This window comes from Rutidosis leptorrhynchoides, chromosome 9, assembly GCF_046630445.1.
Source record: "Rutidosis leptorrhynchoides isolate AG116_Rl617_1_P2 chromosome 9, CSIRO_AGI_Rlap_v1, whole genome shotgun sequence".
Lineage (NCBI taxonomy): Eukaryota > Viridiplantae > Streptophyta > Magnoliopsida > Asterales > Asteraceae > Rutidosis > Rutidosis leptorrhynchoides.
Genome location: NC_092341.1, coordinates 142427105 through 142446799, shown reverse-complemented (window position 1 = coordinate 142446799; position 19695 = coordinate 142427105). Strand labels below are relative to the sequence as shown.

General features: G+C 34.6%; 1 protein-coding gene across 1 annotated transcript; it reads right to left on the bottom strand.

The window, feature by feature from the left end:
* Positions 1 to 5877: 5877 nt before the first annotated feature.
* Positions 5878 to 17244, bottom strand: LOC139865771 (LEAF RUST 10 DISEASE-RESISTANCE LOCUS RECEPTOR-LIKE PROTEIN KINASE-like 1.2). The gene is made up of 4 exons (XM_071853870.1): positions 16167 to 17244; positions 7807 to 7839; positions 7374 to 7715; positions 5878 to 7022 (listed from the first exon to the last, which is right to left on the bottom strand). The coding sequence occupies exons 1-4, from the start codon at positions 16960 to 16962 to the stop codon at positions 6079 to 6081; spliced, it is 2115 nt and encodes a 704-aa protein (XP_071709971.1). The 5' UTR covers positions 16963 to 17244; the 3' UTR covers positions 5878 to 6078.
* Between the last annotated feature and the right edge of the window lie 2451 nt (positions 17245 to 19695).

Sequence of the window (19695 nt, the reverse complement as noted above, 5' to 3'; positions counted from 1 at the left end):
CGATGACATATTATTTACTCAAAGAATGATCAAGAGCACGAAGAACATTTGAGAAAAGTGCTAGAAGTATTGAGGAAAGAAAAACTGTACGCTAAGTTTTCAAAGTGTGCATTTTGGTTGGAAGAAGTTCAATTCCTCGGTCACATAGTGAACAAAGAAGGTATCCAGGTGGACCCGGCAAAGATCGAAACCGTTGAAAAGTGGGAAACCCCAAAAACTCCGAAGCATATACGTCAATTTTTAGGATTGGCTGGTTACTACAGAAGATTCATCCAAGATTTCTCCAAAATAGCAAAACCCTTGACTGCATTAACGTATAAAGGGAAGAAATTTGAATGGAAGGATGAACAAGAGAAGGCGTTTCAATTATTGAAGAAAAAGCTAACTACGGCACCTATATTGTCATTGCCTGAAGGGAATGATGATTTTGTGATTTATTGTGACGCATTAAAGCAAGGTCTCGGTTGTGTATTAATGCAACGGACGAAGGTGATTGCTTATGCGTCTAGACAATTGAAGATTCACGAGCAAAATTATACGACGCATGATTTGGAATTAGGCGCGGTTGTTTTTGCATTAAAGACTTGGAGGCACTACTTATATGGGGTCAAAAGTATTATATATACCAACCACAAAAGTCTTCAACACATATTTAATCAGAAACAACTGAATATGAGGCAGCGTAGGTAGATTGAATTGTTGAATGATTATGACTTTGAGATTCGTTACCACCCGGGGAAGGCAAATGTGGTAGCCGATGCCTTGAGCAGAAAGGACAGAGAACCCATTCGAGTAAAATCTATGAATATAATGATTCACACTAACCTTACTACTCAAATAAAGGAGGCGCAACAAGGAGTTTTAAAAGAGGGAAATTTAAAGGATGAAATACCTAAAGGATCGGAGAAGCATCTTAATATTCGGGAAGACGGAACCCGGTATAGGGCTGAAAGAATTTGGGTACCAAAATTTGGAGATATGAGAGAAATGGTACTTAGAGAAGCTCATAAAACCAGATACTCAATACATCCTGGAACGGGGAAGATGTACAAGGATCTTAAGAAACATTTTTGGTGGCCAGGTATGAAAGCCGATATTGCTAAATATGTAGGAGAATGTTTGACGTGTTCTAAGGTCAAAGCTGAACATCAGAAACCATCAGGTCTACTACAACAACCTGAAATCCCGGAATAGAAATGGGAAAACATTACCATGGATTTCATTACTAAATTACCAAGGACTGCAAGTGGTTATGATACTATTTGGGTAATAGTTGATCGTCTCACTAAGTCAGCACACTTCCTGCCAATAAGAGAAGATGACAAGATGGAGAAGTTAGTACGACTGTATTTGAAGGAAGTCGTCTCCAGACATGGAATACCAATCTCAATTATCTCTGATAGGGATGGCAGATTTATTTCAAGATTCTGGCAGACATTACAGCAAGCATTGGGAACTCGTCTAGACATGAGTACTGTCTATCATCCACAAACTGATGGGCAGAGCAAAAGGACGATACAAACGCTTGAAGACATGCTACGAGCTTGTGTTATTGATTTCGGAAACAGTTGGGATCGACATCTACCGTTAGCAAAATTTTCCTACAACAACAGCTACCATTCAAGCATTGAGATGGCGCCGTTTGAAGCACTTTATGGTAGAAAGTGCAGGTCTTCGATTTGTTGGAGTGAAGTGGGGGATAGACAGATTACGGGTCCGGAGATAATACAAGAAACTACCGAGAAAATCATCCAAATTCAACAAAGATTGAAAACCGCCCAGAGTCGACAAAAGAGCTACGCGGACAGTAAAAGAAAAGATATAGAGTTTGAAATTGGAGAAATGGTCATGCTTAAGGTTTCACCTTGGAAAGGTGTTGTTCGATTTGGTAAACGAGGGAAACTAAATCCAAGGTACATTGGACCATTCAAGATTATAGATCGTGTCGGACCAGTAGCTTACCAACTGGAGCTACCTCAATAACTCGCGGCTGTACATAACACTTTCCACGTCTCAAATTTGAAGAAATATTTTGCTAAAGAAGATCTCACTATTCCGTTGGACGAAATCCAAATCAATGAAAAACTTCAATTCATTGAAGAACCCGTCGAAATAATGGATCGTGAGGTTAAGAGACTTAAACAAAACAAGATACCGATTGTTAAGGTTCGATGGAATGCTCGTAGAGGACCCGAGTTCACCTGGGAGCATGAAGATCAGATAAATAAGAAATACCCGCATTTATTTCCAGAAGATACGTCAACACCTCCAACTGCTTAAAATTTCGGGACGAAATTTATTTAACGGGTAGGTACTGTAGTGACCCGAACTTTTCCATGTTTATATATATATTAAATGAAATTGTTATATACATGATTAAGTGTTTCCAACATGTTAAGCAATCAAACTTTTGAAGACTTGATTAATTGAAATAGGTTTCATATAGACAATTGACCACCCAAGTTGACCGGTGATTCACGAACGTTAAAACTTGTAAAAACTATATGATGACATATATATATGGTTATATATATAGTTAACATGATATTATGATAAGTAAACATATCATTAAGTATATTAACAATGAACTACATATGTAAAAACAAGACTACTAACTTAAAGATTTTGAAATGAGACATATATGTAACGATTATCGTTGTAACGACATTTAATGTATATATATTATATTAAGAGATATTCGTACATCATAATATCATGATAATATAATAATTAAAAATCTCATTTGTTATAATAAACAATGGGTTAATAACATTCAACAAGATCGTTAACCTAAAGGTTTCAAAACAACATTTACATGTAACGACTAACGATGACTTAACAACTCAGTTAAAATGTATATACATGTAGTGTTTTAATATGTATTCATACACTTTTGAAAGACTTCAAGACACTTATCAAAATACTTCTACTTAACAAAAATGCTTACAATTACATCCTCGTTCAGTTTCATCAACAATTCTACTCGTATGCACCCGTATTCGTACTCGTACAATACACAGCTTTTAGATGTATGTACTATTGGTATATACACTTCAATGATTAGCTCTTAGCAGCCCATTTGAGTCACCTAACACATGTGGGAACCATCATTTGGCAACTAGCATGAAATATCTCATAAAATTACAAAAATATGAGTAATCATTCATGACTTATTTACATGAAAACAAAATTACATATCCTTTATATCTAATCCATACACCAACGACCAAAAACACCTACAAACACTTTCATTCTTCAATTTTCTTCATCTAATTGATCTCTCTCAAGTTCTATCTTCAAGTTCTAAGTGTTCTTCATAAATTCCAAAAGTTCTAGTTTCATAAAATCAATAATACTTCCAAGATTGCAAGTTTACTTCCAAGTTTTCTAAATCCATTCCAAGATCAAGAAACCTTTGTTACTTACAGTAGGTTATCTTTCTAATACAAGGTAATAATCATATTCAAACTTTAATTCAATTTCTATAACTATAACAATCTTATTTCGAGTCGAAATCTTACTTGAAATTGTTTTCGTGTCATGATTCTGCTTCAAGAACTTTCAAGCCATCCAAGGATCCTTTGAAGCTAGATCTATTTTTCTCATTTTCAGTAGGTTTATCCAAGGAACTTGAGGTAGTAATGATGTTCATAACATCATTCGATTCATACATATAAAGCTATCTTATTCGAAGGTTTAAACTTGTAATCACTAGAACATAGTTTAGTTAATTCTAAACTTGTTCGCAAATAAAAGTTAATCCTTCTAACTTGACTTTTAAAATCAACTAAACACATGTTCTATATCTATATGATATGCTAACTTAATGATTTAAAACCTGGAAACACGAAAAACACCGTAAAACCGGATTTACGCCGTCGTAGTAACACCGCGGGCTGTTTTGGGTTAGTTAATTAAAAACTATGATAAACTTTGATTTAAAAGTTGTTATTCTGAGAAAATGATTTTTATTAAGAACATGAAACTATATCCAAAAAATAATGATTAAACTCAAAGTGGAAGAATGTTTTCTAAAATGATCATCTAGACGTCGTTCTTTCGACTGAAATGACTACCTTTACAAAAACGACTTGTAACTTATTTTTCCGACTATAAACCTATACTTTTTTCTGTTTAGATTCATAAAATAGAGTTCAATATGAAACCATAGCAATTTGATTCACTCAAAACGGATTTAAAATGAAGAAGTTATGGGTAAAACAAGATTGGATAATTTTTCTCATTTTAGCTACGTGAAAATTGGTAACAAATCTATTCCAACCATAACTTAATCAACTTGTATTGTATATTATGTAATCTTGAGATACCATAGACACGTATACAATGTTTCGACCTATCATGTCGACACATCTATATATATTTCGGAACAACCATAGACACTCTATATGTGAATGTTGGAGTTAGCTATACAGGGTTGAGGTTGATTCCAAAATATATATAGTTTGAGTTGTGATCAATACTGAGATACGTATACACTTGGTCGTGGATTGATTCAAAATAATATTTATCGATTTATTTCTGTACATCTAACTGTGGACAACTAGTTGTAGGTTACTAACGAGGACAGCTGACTTAATAAACTTAAAACATCAAAATATATTAAAAGTGTTGTAAATATATTTTGAACATACTTTGATATATATGTATATATTGTTATAGGTTCGTGAATCAACCAGTGGCCAAGTCTTACTTTCCGACGAAGTAAAAATCTGTGAAAGTGAGTTATAGTCCCACTTTTAAAATCTAATATTTTTGGGATGAGAATACATGGAGGTTTTATAAATGATTTACAAAATAGACACAAGTACGTGAAACTACATTCTATGGTTGAATTATCGAAATCGAATATGCCCCTTTTTATTAAGTCTGGTAATCTAAGAATTAGGGAACAGACACCCTAATTGACGTGAATCCTAAAGATAGATCTATTGGGCCTAACAAACCCCATCCAAAGTACCGGATGCTTTAGTACTTCGAAATTTATATCATATCCGAAGGGTGTCCGGGAATGATGGGGATATTCTTATATATGCATCTTGTTAATGTCGGTTACCAGGTGTTCACCATATGAATGATTTTTATCTCTATGTATGGGATGTGTATTGAAATATGAAATCTTGTGGTCTATTGTTACGATTTGATATATATAGGTTAAACCTATAACTCACCAACATTTTTATTGACGTTTAAAGCATGTTTATTCTCAGGTGAATACTAAGAGCTTCCGCTGTTGCATACTAAAATAAGGACAAGATTTGGAGTCCATGTTTGTATGATATTGTGTAAAAACTGCATTCAAGAAACTGATTTCGATGTAACATATTTGTATTGTAAACCATTATGTAATGGTCGTGTGTAAACAGGATATTTTAGATTATCATTATTTGATAATCTACGTAAAGCTTTTTAAACTTTTATTTATGAAATAAAGGTTATGGTTTGTTTTAAAAATGAATGCAGTCTTTGAAAAACGTCTCATATAGAGGTCAAAACCTCGCAACGAAATCAATTAATATGGAACGTTTTTAATCAATAAGAACGGGACATTTCACCAAGCTTAATCTTTCTTCCTCCATAGTATAAATAAGAATGTAGGGTTCATTTGTTAGTAGGCTTTGATTTGTAAGTGTGTGTTACACATTGTTCTCTCTCAATTCTCTTGTATTGTATTGTAATCATTTGAGCATTCTTGGTTAACAATACAAATTCGAGTGTGTTCTTCGATTCTATTTCTTGTTTGTAGAATTCAAGGCATACTTAGATCTTCTACGATTCATATCCTAGAAAGATCATATCATATGAATGTTCAATAGATTTACTTGCGGTTTGTAAAAAATAAAGCTTTTCAGATGATAAAAAATCACATATTGTTTTGTGGGGGTGTATATATGCTAGGGAGTAAAGGGTATCCAAAATGCATATGATTATATGTAAGAATGAACTCTACTAAAATACATACAGAAACAGATTTTTATGAGTTTAGTACTACTAAGACTTTGCTATTTACATGCACCTCAAGATAATAAGAAGTAATAGCTACCTTAAGATACAAGAAAATCAAACTCCATCAGAGGAATTCGTTACAGAGCTTTCAACCAATTTGTTCGTAATCCCAAAATTAGGCGAAGATGGTTCTGTATTATGATCCTTCAACAGGCCACCATCATCCACCACAATATCAAGAACTTCCGGTTTCTGAACATTCAACTGATCATTTTGAATTCCTCTTAATGCTTCCAACACTTCATTCATACTCGGCCTCATTTCTTTCTGCTGTTGTAAACACCGAAACGCCAGCTCAGCAACCAATGTCACCATCCTCCTTACCGAACTATTCGTCTCAAACCCAATACTCTTGTCAACCAACTCATCCAGCTGATGGTTTTGGATCTTGGTCATAGCCATATTAGCCAAGTTTATATCAAGCCTATGTCTATTAGTATCAACGGCTTGTAATGATGAAATGAGCTCAATTAAAACCACCCCAAAGCTATAAACATCACTTTTGTCAGTCAACTGATAACATTGGTAGTATTCGGGGTCAACATAGCCAGGTGTCCCTTGTGGGGCCGTTGAGACATGTGTCGCATCGTTCGGGAACAATCTCGACAACCCAAAATCAGCAACTTTCACTCGGAAACTTTTATCTAAAAGAATGTTATTAGTTTTTACGTCTCGGTGAATGATGTCTGACTTGTGAAGATGAGCAAGTGCATCGGCCGTTTCTATTGCAATGTTGAGACGCACGGGCCACGAAAATAAACTTGAGCTTGTGTTTGAAAGTTTACCATGAAGATGATCAGCTACTGTGCCATTGGATATGTACTCGTAAACTAGGACTAATTCTCTACTTCGTTTTGAGGTGCACCCGTATAATTTGACCAAGTTCTCATGTTCCATTTTTGACAAGATCTCGACTTCGTTCATGAATTGCTCCACCCGCTTGAAATTATTTTCGTATAAACGCTTCACAGCAACTTCTTGACCATCAAGAAGCTTACCTGCAGACAAAATCCATACAGTTATCAAGTATTCATTCATTAATCCCATATGGGCTAGAATTTTACTGACGCCCCAATTAGTTAATCACAAAATTGGCCTATAAACACAAGGTCGTGGTGCCCCTATCAAATGTACGCCTTTAGACATAAATTGGCTTATTAATTTAGAATAAATTAATATAAATGGATAATAATGTGTAATCTCATAACAATTGTTAGATTCAAAAGAATTTTGTTAAGTTTTAGATATTTTTTATAAATGTCAGTTTTGCCTTACATTTAAGGTTTGTTTGACCAATTTATTTAAGAAAATAGATAATTGAGAGTAATCAATAGAATTAATCTCTTTACCATAGTACACAGCTCCAAAACCACCATCTCCGAGTACTCTTGATTCATTAAAATTATCGGTTGCAACCAACAGTTCCTCATAGGTAAAAATCTGAGCTCCGAAATACGAGCTTTTTGTGAAATCTTTGGATGTTTTTGACGAAGGATATGAAGGGATGCTGGAAGTGAAATCAGAATTGTCACTAGTTAGTCCTTTGCTTGAAACCTTAGTCAAAATAGCTTTGGTTTCAGTTTGGGCAGGTGATGCTTCTTTGATCGCACGCCTTTTCCTCCTTCGTCTGCAAACAAAGATCGCCAATACGATGCCAACACCAGCAATAACCGCTCCAACAATCGCAAGTACTAAAATTTAAAGATTAAAGCTTCAGATGTTAGTGTTTTTGAAACGGTGACTGAAAATATAGTCTGTTTTATGACATATTGAAATTGTTACCTATAGGTAGAGAGCTGCTACTCTTTGATCCCCCTGCAATCAAACAAAATTTCCAGAAACGGTTAGCTTCATTCTACCTAAAGAGCTGAATCAATTATCACTAGTGGAGCATTGATTTGACCCAATTTCAGGGTTAGAGATCCTGATTCATCATATACTAAAGCTTGTGGTTTTGTTAATAGAATTTAAAAAAAAAAACAAAAAAAAAATGTTAGAAAAGTACTTTAAAAACAATCCCATAACACGAATTCTTATTAAGATTTCAAGTACTAATGGAATGACAAAGTTATATCCCAACTCACATAATATGTAACATGTACTACCTCAACTAAGAATTGAACTTACAAACTTATATCTAATTATAACCGTTTCCTCTACCACCAAGCTGAAATCCCATTGATTTCAATTATTCCGTTATCAGTTAACTTCTAAGCTTTTAATAATAACATTTGATAATGAGAGAGACTAGAGAGAGAGTGTGAAGAGCGAGAGTGGGCAACGGCGGAGGCAGAGAGGAATACCACGGCGACTTCAGGCACCAACACAAGGGTTCAAACGGCAATCAACTAACATCGTACATGTTCTTCCAATTCCCGATTGATTGGGGGGTGAAACGGGGCTGTGAGAGATGTCTACATAGCATCCAAACGATTACGTGATGGGCAACGGTTCGCTTTTGTTCGCTTTGCAGATGTCAGAGATGATGACCGTCTGCTTATAAAACTCGAGACTGTTCGAATAAATGGTAACCCAATAAAAGTTTTCAAGGCAACAACGAGGGGTCCCAAACCATTCCCAAACAACTTACGTGATTCAAATAAGAATCAGTCGAAGAAGATTCCGGTGAGCAACAGATTCAACGATGGACGAATGTTTAGCGAAGTTATCAGTGATAAGGAAGATTTAAGATCTCAACTGAATGCGAATAGACATGACAATCGAGAGGGAACAAATGATTTAAGATCTAGGTTAAATGAGATAAAAGAAAAAGGCCAGAAGTATGAGGCGAATGAAGGGATCAAAACCAACAGGAAGGACGAAGAGGTTGAAAATGTATTAACATTCCCGATAACAACACAAACAACGAATCACTTTCAGGAGCTGTCCTTTGTGAAGCAAAAAGTTACAAAATCATAAAAAACATCCAAACACTATTTGTGGAAGAAGGGTGTAGCGAATTACAAATAAAACTTCTTGGTAACCTAAGCTTGTTGATTATTTTCAAGACAAAAGAGTTGGCAAGTTTGGTCATTACTCAAGAAGATCATCCACTCAGGAAGTGGATACACAAAACACAACTATGGGAAGATGATTTTTGGCCAGAGGGTCGTAAGGTCTGGCTCGAAATCACCGGAGTTCCGGTTCATGTTTGGAATAGTTCAACGTTCATGTCTATAGCGGAATGATGGGGGTAGTTTTCGAGTTGGATAACTGTTCATTGGAAGGCAGTCAAGTTCTTCATTGCGGCAGGGTATATGTCAAACTTCACAATCCTGAAAAGGTTAATGATTACATAAAGCTAGTTCATAAATCCAAAACTTATTTCATCAAGGTCAAAGAAGAAAGAAAAAGATGGGTTGAATTTGATTCGGACAGTGAAAGTGACGATGATGAAGTGTATTCTGATTCAGAGTCAGTTGAGTCAGACGAATATATCGACGATTCATTATTTCCTACTGATGATGACGGTGATTATGAATTGTCTGACATCAAGGACGACGACTACAACCTTTCAGATGAAGACCCTTAAGTGACTACAAGGAAAAAAGTCCATGTTATTCTCCGATCGACAATGATAAGGAAAATCCGGTGACGGAAAATTCTCCGGTAGAAGATGTAGAGTCAGGTTGTGTTGGGGTTGGAAATCAATGTCCGAGTAAGGAGGAGGTGGTGGCAGAAACATTGGGGGGAAGCGTGCAAAAGGTGAGTCCCAAAAAATCTCCATTGGTCTCCCCAAAACCTAAGACGGCTAGTAATGATGAGTCAAGTGGGTCCTACCCTAACCACAATAATGTTTCGGTTGGGGAAACAAGGACCAATGAGCATGTATGAAACGATACGGCCCAAAATGATGTGGGGGAACTGGGCCTGTTAATACTCCTGAAATTAATTGTGATGGGCTGATTAATAGTCAAGATAAGAAGAAGCCCAACAAAAACTTAACAAGCATAGAGTCTCATGGGTCTATACCTTCTCCAATAAAATGTGTTAATGAACCCATGAAACGTAATAAGAAAGGTCCCAGATCGTTTTCTTCTTTGCATACTGTATCCAAATCGTCTGTAATATCCTTCTGTAATAAACTGCTACTTGAGAACAATTGGAAATTGCAAAGCATCTTCAAGAATCATGAGAATGAAAAAAATGGCTAGAAAAGGTATAAATCTAGACGACTCACGCAAATGTAAATCATGTGGTGTTAAACCTAGACGAGTTTCCAAATCAAATTCAGAGCATTCGGTGGGAGTAAATAGATATCACATCAGTCCTATTAATAGCGATGAGGTCATGAATTACGGGCATCAAATCAGATTGAGGTGGAATACCCTCAATCCCCAGTAAGTGTCCCCGTTTTCTCTCATTTATGTTTTGTTTATTTATGAAGATTCTTACACTAAACGTTCGCGGGTTTGGGGTTAAAGGGAAATTTGGGTGGGTTAAGTCACTTTGTTTTAATGAGAAGGTTGATGTTATGGCATTGCAAGAAACTCGTTGTAAAACTATTAATGATAGATGGGTAAATAATTTATGGGGTAATAACGATTGCGGGTTTATTCAAAAAGAAGTAGTTGGTAAATCGGGTGGGATGTTATTGATTTGGGATAAAAGATGTTTCAAAGCTTCAGATAGTATTTGTGCCGATTTTTTCATTGCAATAAGGGGTTGGTGGGTTTTCTCGGGTCAGGAGTCAATTATCGTTAACGTGTATGGGCCTCACGATGATGCGAGGAAGAAATTAATGTGGAATCAATTAGATAGTTTCATAAGCAACAATGATTCGGCGTGGGTTTTTTGCGGAGATTTTAACGTAGTAAGAGAAAGTGCGGATAGACTAAATTGTGTTTTTCATTAAAATAGGGCGGCACGTTTTAATGAGTTCATTTCAAAGAATAATCTAATCGAGATTCCTATTATTGGTAGGAAATTTACGCGAATAAGTGACGATGGTGCTAAGTTTGATCTCTCGGTCATCCCGCTTGATAGGAAGGTTTCGGATCATTGTCCTCTAGTCTTAAGAGACAAAGTTATTGATTATGGTCCAAAGCCTTTCAAGGTCTTCAATGAGTGGTTTAGTAAAGATGGTTCGGGGGAAGTTGTTAAGGGTGCGTGGGAAAAGTCGGTTAATGGGTTCCTGAAAGATTGTATTTTTAGAGATCGGTTAAAACATGTTAAGTACGCACTTAAAGATTGGAGCAAAAGTACTTTTGGGAATTTAGATAGCGAAATTGATTCACTTAAGGCAAAGGTAGATGAGTGGGAAAAGAAAGCGGAATTAGGAGGTTTAAATGAGATAGAAAGAAAATCTTGGATGGATGATAGGAAGTGTTGGTTAGAAAAGGAAGGTGTCAAAACAAATATGTTAAAACAAAAAGCTAGAACAAGATGGATCCTAGAAGGCGACGAAAACTCGAAATTTTTCCATTCAACCATTAAGCGAAAGTATAACAAAAACAACATCCAAGGTCTTAATATTAACGGCGTTTGGAATGAAAATCCGATGGACGTGAAAGAAGCAATTTTTAACCATTTCCAAAAACAATTCGAAACAGACTCAAAATGCAGGCCTCAAATGCGTGACTAGATCTGTGATGGGCCTGCCGTAGGTTCTGGGCCGGCTAGGTCTGGGCCTGCTATGTCTGGGCCTGCTGGGCCTTCTGGACCTGCTCCTCATCAGCCTGTTTATTCACATGTTCCAGGTACTGCTGGATATGTTGGTGACCATCTGTCAGAATGCAAATCCCTTGACAAATCAGAAGCCGATAAACTTGAACTTCCTTTTTTCGAATCCGAAATATGGGAAGCGATTAAATATTGCGGTAGTACTAAAGCACCGGGTCCCGGCGGTTTTAACTTAAGATTTTATAAAAGATTCTGGGACGTCATAAAGATTGATCTTATAAATGCAATTCAGTTTTTTTTGGGAAAAGGGGGAATTTTCCAAAGGATGTAATGCATCATTCATCACGCTTGTCCCAAAAGTGTCGGACCCTACAAGTCTAAATGAATACCGCCCCATAAGCCTTATCGGGAGTTATTATAAAATTGCCGCGAAGTTACTTTCCAACCGTTTAAGAAAAGTGGTTCCGAAACTTGTGGGGCATGAACAAAGCGCGTTCATTAAAGGTAGAAATATTCTTGATGGTGCGCTTATTGCAAACGAGACACTCGAGTTCCTAAAACATAAAAAAATGAAAAGTCTTATTTTTAAAGTAGACTTCGAGAAGGCTTTTGATTGTTTAAGTTGGGACTTTTTAATTGAAGTAATGGAAATTATGGGGTTTGGTGTTAGATGGAGGAATTGGATCATTTCTTGCCTTCGATCCGCTTATATTTCAATACTTGTTAACGGTTCACCAACAAAGGAGTTCAATTTAGGGAGAGGGGTTCGACAAGGGGATCCCCTTTCCCCCTTCCTTTTTATCTTAGCCGCGGAAGGGTTGGATGTAATGACAGAGATGGGGGTGAGTAACAAATTATTCACGGGCAATGATAAAGTATGCATTTCACACTTGCAATATGCGGATGACACGATTTACTTTGACAAATGGAGTGTGAATAACATCCGGAACCTGATGAAACTTCTAAAATGTTTTGAGTTAACCTCGGGTCTTAAAGTAAATTATCGTAAAAGTAAATTATTCGGATTGTGTGTTGAAAATGATGAGGTTGTATATGCGGCTAAATTATTCGGTTGCAATATCGGGTCCCCTCCGTTCACTTACCTTGGACTTCCGATTGGTGCTAACATGAAAAAGGAGAATAGTTGGAAACCGGTAATTGGGAAATTTGAGAAGAGACTTTCGGATTGGAAGACACGTTCGGTGTCTTTTGGTGGTCAGTTAACCCTTGTGAAATCGGTGTTAAATAGTCTTCCGTTGTATTTTTTTTCTCGCTCTTCCATGCCCCGCCATGTGTGTTAAATAAACTTGAGAGTGTCAGACGTTCTTTTTTTTTTTGGGCGAGACGGGAAATGATTAAAAAATTGCTTGGGTTAAATGGGATGAGGTTCTTTTACCATATGGGGAGGGTGGGATAAATTTGGGGTCTTTAAAAAGTAAAAACTTAGCTTTGATCGGCAAGTGGTGTGGAGGTTTAAAACCGAACCCACCGCTTTATGGGTCAAGGTTATTTCAAGTTTGTATGGTCCTTCGGGTGGATTCGATTTTTGCAACAAAAAAAATAGTTTTCCGTATAACTATACTTGGTCAAATGTTATCAAAACAGGTGCAGATATTGATGCCATTGGTATTCCCTTCTCCAACTCATTTCTCAAGACAATTGGTGATGGTGCTGGTTCGATTCTTAGGCGAGTAATGTTCCGTTCAATCAAATATTCAAGAGGTTGTTCCAGCTTGAAAGTAACTGTGATGCTGCTGTTAGTTTGCGTGTGTTTCAGATGGGCCCATCAGTGTCGGATCATGGGCTTGGATTCGAGAACCTACGGGTCGATCGCTTACTGAGTTATCTGATCTATCGAAGCTAATCTCAATCATTCCTATCGACCACTCAAAACAAGATACGTGGCGATGGGACTTATCTAGCAACGGTATGTTCACTACAAATAAACTCTCTAAGTTATTAGATGCGCAGATTCTCGTCCCGGGCTCATGTTCGATCGATACTCTACACAACAATTTGGTTCCAAAAAAAGTGGAGGTATTTATTTGGAGAGCAAGAAAAAGGAGACTACCGAGCTTGATTGAACTAGATAAACGTGGGGTTGACTTACATAGTGTTCGATGCCAAATTTGTGATGATGATGTTGAAACGGTTGACCACACGTTAGTTTTTTGTAATCAAGCTTTCGAGATATGGTCCAAAGTGTTCGATTGGTGGGGGCTAAATGTCTATTCTTCGATTAGCATTAGCGAATTATTTCAAGGTTCTTCAAGTGTCGCGATGTCGGATTTAGGTGCGAAACTTTGTCAAGCGGTTATTTGGACTTCCGGGTATCTCATATGGTGGAATCGAAACAAAAAAACTTTCAATAATAAAGTTTGGACCGTTCCGGTTACTTTGTGTGAGATACAAGTTAAATCATTTGAATGGGTCGCGAAGAGGTGTCGAGCAATAAAGATAGATTGGCATAATTGGGTTCATAACCCGCAATTGTTTCTAGTTTAGTTATGCTAGCTCAACTTCTTGTTTAGTTAGTCTCTTGCGTAATGTATTTGTTATTGTAGGTTTGGTTAAATCGGCCAATCCTTCGTTTTGTTTGTAACATTGTATTGTTGGTTATGAAATAAAATGTTTGCTTTTCGAAAAAAAAAATTAATGAACTTTTAGAATATGACTTTTGGTAACTCAATACGAAGTTCTAAACTGTTTTACAAGGTTTGAAAAGTAACTAGTCAGTAAGTACTCGGTCGGATATTGTAGTGACTAATTGGTCAAGTCGATGACTAGTTGGGTGTTACCCCATCTCCAACCCTGTGATATTACTGGCAGTTAGTACACTTTTTGGTCAAAAAGTGTAAACTGTCTGTGATTAAGCAGTTTCAGTTTCTGACATTTTATAATCATTGTGTCAGTTTTTTGTGTCAAATATTGGATAGGGTGATGTGGTAAAATCTGATTGGAATTGGGTGAAAAAAATAAATTAATTATAAAAAATTTATTAAATCAGAAAAACATTTGATTGGTTGAAGGCAAAACTGATGAATTTTGTTTTTCGTCACAAGTTCAACTGACGAAACTAACTAATGCCCCGTTAGTCTCCGTCAGTTTGGTCAATGTATTCTAATGGAGGTAACTAACGCATGGTTAGTATTGGCCTTAACCAAGTTTGTTTAAGTTTGACCAATTTTAATTGACATTTAACGAATACATCAAATTTTAACTAACTTTGGCGCATATAGTCGGATCTGTCTACTTTCTTTCTGTCTACACTTTACATCCGACTAGTTTTTTACTAGCTGGACTTTTACAAGGAACAGCTTACCAATTCTAAACTACTCGTATTAAACACGCATACAATTATATTAAATTTGGTATTATTAGTCAAAAAAGTACGTCGTTGAATAAATCCAAGTATGACCTAACAATTTATGAATTAGTCAATGTCGTCTGACAGGAAAAATTTTATTTCCACATTTAATTATTTTATATTCACCACCCAATTTTAATTGTATAGTACTGTAACATGACAATAATCGAAATATTCCTAAATTACCACTGTTTTATATGGTCTAATTTTTATTTTATGAGACACACACATATACACACTGCCTAAATATATAAACATTTATCTATTTGGGTAGAACTACTCCTATTGTAATAGAAGCACCACCATACTGCTAGATCGATGACCTTTCATATGGTCTAATTTTTTTTTTAATGCCGATATTGACATCGAATGATTTCATTTGTCACCCACACACGCGTTAGGAAGAAACCCAATTCGCGACGATGTTGACAGTACCATCGAAGGTTGGGAAACCCCCAAAGACCTTCCCAAATCGCATTGATATTGACATTACCATTAAAGGTTGGAAACTTCGTGCTTAAAGTGAGAATCGAACTTGGGTTGACAGTACCCAAGTTGGATCCCCACCCCATGTCTAGTTCATATGCTAAAAACATTTTAACTTTTGATTCATACAAACAAAAACAGAGTATTCGAACTATGTATCTTCGAGCATATGCAAAATAGACACCCTCCTAAAGCCAAAAATTTAGAAGGGCTCAAAATTTTGAATACGTAAATATTTTTCTCAAAATATTTAATTAAATCAAATAAAAAATTGTCAATTAAATTTAAAATACCTTATTTTTAATAGTTAACTACAATGTAAGTAAATAAATAGATAAATTGAAGTATTATTTTATATGCGTAGTAAAAAAATTTAACGTATATGTGGGTCTATTTTTATTTTCATTTAGAGCTTTTAAATTGTCGAGATGAGCCAGGTTGAACCAATGAGGCAATCGGGTTCAAGTCAACTCGATTACAAGCAGAGTCTCAACAGATGAATAACAAATCCATTATCTAATCCAATAGTTTTGCAAGAACGTTTTTAGTTGTTTATTTTGAGTGCAAACGAGAAGATCGGACAAAAAGAAAAGGTTACTATGCTGTTCTAGCACACGTCGAGAAAGTACAAACTGAAGTACTGAGTTAAAAAAAGAAAACGACTTACCTCCACTTCTGTTTTTTGTATTGTTACAAGTTAATGAAAAGTTCCCGTTTGCACAGTAGCAAGCAAACAGCTCGGGTGAAGTCGAGTTGGACCCACATCTTCCCCCCGACTTCACACACTGATTACACTCGTCGTTATTCGCAGTCCACTCAAGCTTAAAACCAGCCATCAAAGCTGACCTCAATTCCTCCTCTGTAGCAGTACCAGCTACAGCAAATTGATCAGCCCATGTTTGATTCACAGGTACATCTATATGATTTTCGCATCGCACCACGTACTCTAACCAACCACCAGAAACGGTTGAACTTGTTCTCCCGAAATAATTATCAATTTGGGTGCCATTCACATTGCACTGAAAACTACCAACCGTCTGTTGCACAACGGGTATAGTTGTACTACAATTGTAATATATAGATACGTTCTGCTGATTAAAATTATCACCGTTGTAAAACGAAGAGTTGTAAGTTGTGTTGTAGAGCAGTCTAGGACAATTATTGACCCACAGATCGTTTCTAGCAACGGTGATCGTTTGTGTAGTGCTATCGGTATCGAGAACTCGATAGTCTACCGAGTCGAAAGTGAGTTCGGTGACATTAGATTGGCAAGTTATTTGAAAATCAGGTAAGTCATAACCGCAATAATTCGGGCGGGTTGATCCCCAGAACGGGTAGTCAATTGTAACAGTTCCACACTGGAGTGGCTGGCAATCGTTGTACGGTACGGTTTCTTGGCATCGGATGACGATTATTAGATGGAACGCGATGGCGATTAAGAGGATTGATGTATGGGGGTTCATGGTGATCAGGAGAGTAGTAGATAGAATTAAACAGATGAATGTAATTAGTAAAGGAAGGTTGTTAAATGAGAAAACGAATATAGGGAACAAGTCTCTCTTTTCTAACTAATTAATTAATTAAATATAAATATAATTTATTTATTATTTAAAACGAGACTATAAACGTTTTGAAATTATTACTACCATACACATTTATTTATTCTTGGACAAGAGATTAATGTGAACTGACAATAATACCCCTCATTCATTTACACTTTGAACTCGGAAAATCAAACTTTTTCCTTCGAGTTTAAAGCTTCTGTCGTCATATTTCAAAACCAAGGGTTCAAATATATATAAAGGTGTGACCGATATATGTGACATTGACATTGACATCCGAGTAAAATAAGGGTTATAATCGTCAATCACAGGTATTCCTATGTACCGAGTAAAAGCCCCTGTTTAAAAATCAAGATTCAAGACCTTATGGTCAAATACAGAAGCTTCTATTTGTGACTTGTGATCAATATGTGACTTTCACATCCGAAAATGGCGGACGCGTTTTTATTTTTATTAATTGTTTTTATTACTTAATGGAATGGAAGTATAACACCCTCCGTTTCAAATTCATTGTCCCCAGATAAAAATACACCGTTTAACTAGTTTTATCTCATACCATTTTACCCATCTTTTTATTTTACATGTATAAAGTAGAGACAAAAAAATTTATCACAATATTCTTTTTCATTTATGAAAGTGGATAATTAATTTAGGACATCCAAAATAGGAAACATGGATAATATATATGAGACGAAGGGAGTGTTAATTTATTTTTTATTTTTATGTAATAATAATAATAATAATAATTTTTTATGTGACACAAGCACTTCCATATCTATATAGTCATATAAATCTCTAAAATTATGATCTCATCATTAAGCTAGTTACCCTTTAATTTTAATAATGATGATGTCATAATTATATATTAATTTAATTAAAAAAAGATACGAAATCTTTTATAAAAGAAAATACTAATCTCTTCTAAATTGTAATTTTAAATTTTAAAAAAATTTAAAAGGCATTTATTATTACTAATAATAATAATAATTATTAAAAATATAGATATTCAACTTTAAGCGAACTGTATTATTATTATTTACTTTTTATATAATAATTATAATTATAATTAGTATATTATTAATATTCAAATATGAATTCTTTTTACGAAATTAATTAGGTTACATATGTATGCGAAAATACATGTCTCTATATATTTGTAAAAACAACGATAAGTTTCTTAGTCAAACGGGTCATTAAAATAAATGAATTTAACATTTAGATTCACTTAATACTTAAAACATGCTATTAAATTGTTTCGTTTAAACAAACCCGTAATTTCACGTATCATTTCACTAGTTTAATCTAAAAATCAAATTATTATCGAAACTAGATAAGAAAACTACAGATCATATTATTATTATTTTTATTAAATTATTATCAAATTTGATGATGCACCCATGCATAAAACTCGAATTGGCTAACCTAACTGCTTCGAATGATCACAACAAATAAGTTAACTTTCTTTATAATATTACATATATTGCGATTATATAATAGGTCACGATCTCATATATGCTTATTACACACTACTCTTGTACTGTATATTGATATTCATATAATATAAAGTTGTAAAGTTGTGTTTGCTTGAAAGAAAATTATTATTATTATTATTATTATTATTATTATTATTATTATTATTATTATTATTATTATTATTATTATTATTATTATTATTATTATTATTATTATTATTATTATATTTAAATATTATTATTAATTATTAAAGAATGATGTAAATTAAATAAGAAAACGATGTACATGTATCTTATTATTATTATTATTATTATTATTATTATTATTATTATTATTATTATTATATATTGTTAGTGTTATTATTATTTAATCTTTTATAAATATTAAAGAATGTGTCAATTAAGATATAGACGAATATATACTCTTTAACTATATTATGTTATTTTTTTACCTTAATAAAATAAGTTTTTTTAGCTTATGTGTGAACACTTCGCTATATTATAATCAGAGAAAACTTATGCGCCATTATTTTGTTAAATATGATTTATATGTCAACACAAAATTGCACATTAATTATGATATAATATGCACTTTGTTATAATAATAATAATAATATAGATATGGATAGTCAATTTTGGTGTATACATATAGTCAATTTTGGTACACAAAGTATGTATTTTTATATTGAGATTTTAGGCTATAAATACTCATGAATGCAAGCATTAAACTTGCACCATTTCTCACACTTACAAAGTGTTTCTTTCTTTCTCTCCATTATCATCTTTGTTCTTACACTTCATTATTAGTATTCTAAATCAAGAATCAAACCACTAAAGGTAGTTATAAGCCTACTGAATTATAACACGTTATCAGCACGATAATCTTAATACTAAATATGGTTGGCTCTGCCACCAAAATGATATATGGTCGGTTATACCACCAAAATGATATATGGTCGGTTATACCACCAGAATGATATAGGTCGGTTATACCACCTGAAAAAATATATGGTCGACACTGTCGCCAAATTTTCATTTATGTTTACTAATATTTATATTTTTGTTATATAACATTTATTTATGATTGCTTACACATGGTCGACACTGTCACCTACTTATCATTTATGTTATATTAAATTTATGTTTAATGTTTATATACTTA

Bases quoted from the DNA above. Each gene is read 5' to 3' on its own strand.
- LOC139865771 (XM_071853870.1), bottom strand. From the start codon at position 16,962: ATGAACCCCCATACATCAATCCTCTTAATCGCCATCGCGTTCCATCTA. The intron at 7,840-16,166 runs GTAAGTCGTTTT...GTTTGATTGCAG, and splicing joins TACAAAAAACAGAAGTGGAG to GGGGATCAAAGAGTAGCAGC. The intron at 7,716-7,806 runs GTAACAATTTCA...TTTAAATTTTAG, and splicing joins TAGCAGCTCTCTACCTATAG to TACTTGCGATTGTTGGAGCG.